Below are 7,858 nucleotides of genomic sequence, written 5' to 3'. Positions count from 1 at the left end.
GTATGTACCTACTAACTAATATTATAAAGCTGAAGAGTTTGTTTGTTTGAATGCGCTTATCTCAGCAACTACTGGTCCGATTTGAAAAATTATTTCAGTGTTAGATAGCCTGTTTATCGAGAAAGGCTATATATTATACTATACTCATATTCCTACGGAAACAGAAACCGCGCGGCGTCGACTAGTAATTGAAAAAAATTCTTATCACAGGCTAAGGGTCAGCGTAGACAGAGGAGTATTCTAGCGCGTTCTCGGTCATTTTCTTTACGGATCGCGTATATGCTCAAATTTGTGCGCGACCTCCGGAGCCTGCGCGAGTTAACCGTTTTGGGTTACCACTTTACATTTACAATAAACATGCCAGTTTGTCGCAGAAGTTTGTCGAAGATTATAATTATTGTGCTTTTGGTGGAAGAAGAAATGACATGTTAAAAGAATAAGGAGTCAGAAAGTCAGACGTCGTCGTATAGGTCGAGGAATGTTGGCAAGAAAGTTGTAGATTTGGTGAATTTAATACTGTGTACCTACTTACGACGTTACTTTAAAATTAATTTAAAAAAAAATCTAATGCTTGTGGATATGTTACTTCCACATATTCAAAAGATCACTAATTATTATCGTTCAACCATTTCCAGGGTAGGTTAGGGTAGGGGTAGGTACGGAGTTGCGCACTCTCTGTCCACCGGAGCGAAACGAAGTCAGAAAGTAATGTGAAGCGGAGTGACCATCTTCTCCGCTTTCCGGTTTAGGGGTCGTAGCTCATTAGACCCACCCGCACCGCCTCGCCTCGAGTGGTTATTCTTTGTATGGATTTGTATGGGCATGTGCTCACTAAATCGACTCCGTACCATCACCGGATCGCCTCGATCGAGAGGTATCCACGCGCCAGCCGCGAGTGGACCACTCGATGATAGCTCGCTGTTGACATCATGCTCGTCTTGCGTGAACCCCGAGTTGACGTGGCGTGTGGTGTTCACCCGCGTCGACTCTCGCAAAATTAATTAATCACTCGCACTGGTGGACAACGCGGCGTCCATCCGTGGTCACCCTGTCGACAAGTAGGCGCCTAGCGACGAGGCAGTGCGGGTGTCCGGGTGGGTCCAATGAGTTAAAATCTTTATTTTAATTTTTACACTTGCTCGCAAGTCCCTGTCCACTTAAGAGGAGCAGAGATTTTCTGCAATCCTATTGGTCAATATTTCTGTTACTCGGCTCTGCTGTATCGCTCCGCTTTGGTGGACTGGCAGCCTAAGGGTAGGTACGCTTACTTTGGGGGCCAAGTAGTGATGTGAAATTGATTACTACATTGATTATGAAACACGGCTAAAACTCACGTGATATTACGTCGGAGTATGCCCGACTAGTTTCGAACCCATACGGGGCCCTTAGTCATGAGCTGGTTCTTGCATCGCGGCACGATCCAAACTGCGAAGCGGCTGCGCGACGCGCTGCTGCACGCATTGCGCGCGCGGAGATTATATCCGTTTTGATAAGGCTTCTGTATTGTCAAGGGAAAAGTTTCTAGTACCTCGTAAGATACGTGAAGCGATAGAAATTAGTCGTCACCCGAATTTTAATCGAGATCATGGATGGTTGCTGCCCACAGCGTGGAAACCGCTATTTCTTTCATTGTCACATACAACAAACTTGGAACAAGATAGCATTAGTTCGGTTTGCTTACAAGAAGACGAGTCTAATGAAGATGACATTAATGAACCGTCGGAGAGTGTAACGGAACCTTCACTCCCCACCACTCAACCCCTCTCCGCGCGCGCAATGCGTGCAGCAGCGCGTCGCGCAGCCGCTTCGCAGTTTGGATCGTGCCGCGATGCAAGAACCAGCTCATGACTAAGGGCCCCGTATGGGTTCGAAACTAGTCGGGCATACTCCGACGTAATATCACGTGAGTTTTAGCCGTGTTTCATAATCAATTAATATGAATAACACTCACGATTACTACATTCACTACTAGGATACGTGGGACGAGAGGAAGAGTTAAATTCACACCATGGGGGTTCAATGAACTCTTCCTCTTCCCACGTATCGCCTCGCAGTAAATCTGCGGTCATAAAGCCGTAAGCGCGACGCACACATAATTACGTCATAGGTAGTAGTCGACGCATGGTCGACAGTAAAGTACGATTACGATCACTTTGCAATTTGCCGATGTATGCTATAAACCTTCCCTACAAGATGAAAAAGGTTTACCACCTACCTACATCCTACTAGAATCCTTTTAAAATTTTCAGTTAATTTTTATTAATTTCAAGGATATTGGGAAAGGAATGAATGAGCAAACAAAACGATTGGCATTGAACTAAAACACTCGATTCATAATTTACAGTACTTTTCAAAATATTTTATTAACACAATTCATTCAATAACACCGAAGATTATAACATTCTCTAACATGGAACCTAAAATAATACAATTTCACCTATTTGTATTTATTTTACTTACCAATTTATATTCATTCAAACATCATATTATTTTTGACTACAAGGTATACATAATAAAAATATTTTGAAATATATTTTCACATAGTAAGTCGTCAGAAACGCATTTCAATATTATATTTATATCTCAATAGATTAAATTTAATACAAGACTTGCGCAATGTCATGCAGCATACGCCCCTTTCCTAATAAATATATAAAGTATCTTGTTCGCTCATATTATGTAGATCCACAAGGAAAATAAAACACACAAACAAGTAGAAACAAAATAATATGGAATGTACAAATCATGTTTATTAACTGATCCCTGGCAAATACATTTTTTTCGCGACTCGCATTGGAATAATTTAGTAAGTCACGACAAACAGCATAGGTACAAAATACAGGTAAAACAGTACAAGTAGTTCTGGATAAGTACACCCAACAACACTGAAAGCTGTATACGCTAAGCCAGGTTCAAACAAACTCTCAGCAAATAGATAGTCGTCGGTACACAGTACCCTGCAGGCTTCAACGGATCATAAATTATATTTAAGATAAATCGTTTGGACTTAACCTTCTACTCTAACTGTACATTAGTTTCGCCTTAACGCTAAAATAATCTAAAATTGATATCGTCAGATGTAACGGTTCGATCGCGGGGGATGGCAGCACGCGCAACAAATATCGATATGTAGGTGAAGTTACTCCAGTCACCGTAACACAAGAGATAGCGGGAACTAAATTAAATAATAAATAACTCCGTCATCGCGCGGTAGCGTCAACCATGATTATGATACGTTCGAGAACAAACTTCGTGTTCGTTATAAAATTTATGATTAAAAAAGAACTTATTTTACACAGATCGCGTCTCGGGGCTAGATACGAACGCAGCATCAAGTCCGCATCGGGCCGGAGATGGCGAGCGATTGTTCCAAGCAAAACTCGTACCACAGCACAACCACGACGGTGGTTGTACTCTCGTATGAACTATACAACTGCAGTTTTCATCCTGCAGTTTTATATGGAGTTTAGCTAAGCGAGGAGGTTCAACAGGTTACTATACAGAATTGGTGTGCCACGGGGCGCTATGCGGGGCCGCTACCGGCGACGACGTCCCCTGTGCGCGAGATATTTGTAATGAGCATAGATCACATAGAGGCATAGAGCTCCGGGGCACGGGTGAATGGAGTGTGCGAGTAAGTGTTTACTGTTGTTTCGTGTAGAGGTAGATGGCTACAATGAGACCGTATAGACCCAACACTTCAGCGAAAATGAGGATAAGAATCATTCCGACGAATAACCTCGGCTGTTGGGCCGTACCGCGCACGCCGGCATCGCCCACGATGCCTATGGCGAACCCGGCCGCCAGGCCGGAGAATCCTACCGCCAGTCCAGCGCCCAAGTGGATGAACCCTCTGAAAAAAGATAATGTATTACATTAGTACATTGACCGGACAGCATTTATCCTCATGGAACTTATTTTATATGAACAACAATTGCTACAACAATGTTAAGTTACTCAAACTAAGGTTTAGTTATCTGACAAAAATAACAGGAAAATTTATTAGATATAGATTCAGATATCAGTTATTTGCTACAATTTCTTAAAGAGTTCAATACTTAGGTTCATAAAATATTAGGTATTCATTAATTTCAGATCTTGGGAAAACATCTACTTATATAACACTTGATCATATGGGTGTAAGATCTGCAATAAAATGGTTTCACTTATGTTGACAACTTACATCATATAGTTAAGCTTAAAGAGAGCTGAGGGAATAAACTCAAACATGTTAAATCTTACTTTAATTATTGCAAAGTTAAAATATTAGTTCTAAGCTTCTATTGCAAAATTGAGTTGTGCTGGAACTCTCTGTTACAGTTAAGTATATTGCAATCAATTGTCTGAAGGTTATTCAGCAGGAAACCCAGTCAACCATGAAACTGTTTCAGTCTACTTATAGGAAAATGATCTAGTCAAGACTGAAAACTTCATTCAAAATTGTCATCTTTTAGTAGATATGAAATATTTTGTCATTATCCTAGCAATGCCCTGCTCGCACGACTTCATACCTGCTTAGTCCACATATCATGGGAGAGACATCAACATACTTGCCAAGCTATAATATGCCCATTCTCCTTGTATTACAAGTGGGTAACATAATAGTCCAGCTGGAGGGGATGGAACCACAATCTTTCAGTGATGAATCCAGCCTGTTCATTGTTGAGCTTAATGAGACTAATATATTAGTATTCCATGCAATAACTGTGCCGGTGCTGGGTTCATTGTGTGGCAGAGAACTGTGAACAGGTCGACCAGGGACCAACAGGTGTAGGGTTAAGGAATTTCTTTAAAATAAATAATCATACCTGAACAGGGGATATGTGGCAGGCGCTTCCAGGGATCCAGCAATCAGTACAGCTACGACCAGCCCGTAGATGGCAATGATACCCGCCATGACGACAGGGATGATGGACTTCATGATGAGCTCAGGCCGCATCACCGACATGGCGGCGATACCGGTGCCTGACTTGGCAGTTCCATAGGCAGCTCCCAGGGCTGGAAAGCAGAAACCATAATTTAAATATACTATTTATTATTTATCATAATTTTTCATGACCAGCAACATGACAGACACAGCACAGACTATCTCTCTTCTTTAAGAGGGTATTTGTAGCTTAGTTAGACCCACCATTCTGCATCCATTCAGCTGTTGTATTAATGTACTAAACATTTTCTTTAAATTAATTTGAAAACCTAGCAAAGAGTATAAACAATTATTTTCTGGTCTGAAGGGAAGGGTTACTAGAGTAATTACAATTAGGCTCAACACATATGCTTCTGGTTGATAGACACAGAGCAGTGTTTTGCAGAAAGCATGTTCTGTGATCTGCTGCTATTTCTCATTATTACTATAAAAAATAAAACAATGCTACAGTGTCATGATTGTATCACAGTTGCACCAGCATGTTATTTCAGTTTGCAGCTATAATTATGTAATTAACATAATATGATCATATCATATTGAATACACCCATTATATCAGTAATACAAGCAAGGCAGACTTGTGGAAAACAATTCAGTTAGCAATTTTCACTTAGGAATAAGAGGGAATTTTACATTATGTATTATCCCAAAACAGTTGTAACAATCATTGAAATGCTGTTTGTCTTCAGTAGGATGGTGCTTCAATACAATGATGCAGTTCAATTTTAAAATCTAGTCTTAAGAGGTCAATTAATGCGAACAAGCAGGTGGCATCATTTGTAGGCTCTTGACACATCTTGATGGGTCTCATGACATATCTTTTAAAGACTCTCTCTCATCCCACCACAATGAATTTAGTTATAAGATTATTTTTAAAATTTGCATGCTATTTTGTAGCAAATTGTATGCCAACATTTATTATATCAAGATCTGTATTTAACAATTTGCAAATAAAGAATTATGAATTATTATGAATTATGAATGAAAAGAGATTTTAATTCTGTTGCTATTGGTTGACAAGATATCTTTTTTCTTCATGGGATATTGTTGTTAACCCATGGTAGACAGTTGAAAGATATAAAAATATGTAGCACGTTGGAGCAACATGGTGGGTTTGAGCTCCACTTCCCCTTCTATATTGAGTGAAATTATGATTATGTATGTCCTCAATATGAAATGACTGTCACACATAGTGGACAATTATTGAAATCAGTGTAGCATTTTATAATCTATGGCACAAGAACCATTTTTGCATAAATGTAACATTCTGGGAACTTCCAGTACTTGATATGTTACCCAAGAGTTAGTCTTAGTTTATCTTATCTCTATTGAGAGTGGAAAACTTTTACCCAACAATGGGCTAAATGCATTAATTAAGACATTGGAGCTCTTTAGAAGTCATCTAAAAAACTTTGAAGTGAACCAAGGCTCAATTGAACATATAGGAACATTTTCATTTTAACCTAACTTGGGACACAGTTTTATAAAAGTAATTACTAAAAACTACTGCTATAAAGCAGTTACATTACTTTAATGAGAGCATACAGAAGGTATAGAAGTGGCAAAATGTGCTTTATAGTTAAGTTAACTATGAAACAGCTGACTATGTCACATGATCAAGTTATCTAGTCATGTGATGATAAATTAAACTCAACATTCGCCTGTTAACTAATAAATTCTCCTACAAAACCGTATTTTGTGGTTTATAAATGCTTTGTGACAATAATGTTGAGAATAACATTACAAGTTTTGAAGTACCAACAAGTGACAACTATCTCATGGCTTCAAGTCATGTGATGTCAAAATTAGACTAACAAATTGATTAAAACCTTGATAGTTACAGAAAAAACTGCATCAAACAAGATTTTACTGATAACTGTATAAACCTGACTGATTAAAATGGTGTAATAGTTCAATTTCATTGTCACACGAAAAGTTCGACACGCTTTCAAAGCCATTTCGTGCTTAATACCAGTGCAATAATGAGTTTTAAAACCTTCGACATAGGGCTCTGTTTTCAGCAACCCGAATTACATACAGAGATTAAGCAAAAATCTTGTAATGTGTCACTCAAAGGAATTCTACAACATCGGCAGTGCTGCCAACATAGCCTTTTCCACCAACCCTATCAAATCACATGATTGAAATTGAAGGTTTTTATTGGAAAAACTACGCCCACAACTCACAAAATTAATGGTTGTAAAGAAAACATCGATGCTACATACACAATCGATACTATTATCGATTCAGATATTGCTATAGATACATAGCGTAGCATATTTTCAAGGTGCGGCTATTCCTATATTTAGGACTCTTAAAATAAACATAATAGCAATTAGTTAATTATATATAGGTAATCCGTCAGGAGGAAAACAACTTAGCGAACGATTTTATGCGGATCTGCGGCAATTTTGATGATATTGACATAGACTTGGTAATCGGGACAGTTCAATGAATTCACACAAAGTACATACCGCTGAATATAATAGCAGACGCCGCCCCCATAACTCCAAAGAAGGGTCCATAGATGGGGTTTGGGTCAGTCATTTTGATTGTGAAGTGTGGGAGTATTTACAGGTCCCAAAACTGTGACGACTATCTGCACACACTCACTCCACGAAACTATTTTAGCACAGACAAATATGGCCCAAGCTTTGCAGACTCGATAGAATGGGTCATATGACGATTGATGTTCAAGGCAGTACTCGATATGCCCTAACTTCTGATTGGTGTGGATACGTTATTTCCGAAATGCGCGACCAATCCTGAGCTTCAAAATTCGCAGAAGTATGACGTATAACATTGATGTGGATCGCTGGCCAGCTAATTCAATCTGCGCATGTTCTGATTGATCATTTTATTACTTTTTTACAAATCAACTGTTAATTTTGTCAAATCAATGAAAAGTTCATACAAGGATAGTCATATTTAT

The 7,858-nt window shown here is 39.1% G+C and overlaps 1 protein-coding gene across 1 annotated transcript; it reads right to left on the bottom strand.

Annotated features, from left to right (window-relative positions):
* Positions 1-2,330: 2,330 nt before the first annotated feature.
* Positions 2,331-7,654, bottom strand: LOC112050558 (V-type proton ATPase 16 kDa proteolipid subunit c). The gene is made up of 3 exons (XM_024088848.2): positions 7,401-7,654; positions 4,809-4,998; positions 2,331-3,853 (listed from the first exon to the last, which is right to left on the bottom strand). The coding sequence occupies exons 1-3, from the start codon at positions 7,471-7,473 to the stop codon at positions 3,643-3,645; spliced, it is 474 nt and encodes a 157-aa protein (XP_023944616.1). The 5' UTR covers positions 7,474-7,654; the 3' UTR covers positions 2,331-3,642.
* Positions 7,655-7,858: the final 204 nt, after the last annotated feature.

Source organism: Bicyclus anynana, chromosome 6 (genome assembly GCF_947172395.1).
Source record: "Bicyclus anynana chromosome 6, ilBicAnyn1.1, whole genome shotgun sequence".
In the NCBI taxonomy this organism is placed as follows: Eukaryota; Metazoa; Arthropoda; class Insecta; order Lepidoptera; family Nymphalidae; genus Bicyclus; species Bicyclus anynana.
The sequence above is the reverse complement of the archived record's forward strand: the minus strand, read 5'-3'. Positions and strand labels throughout refer to the sequence as shown.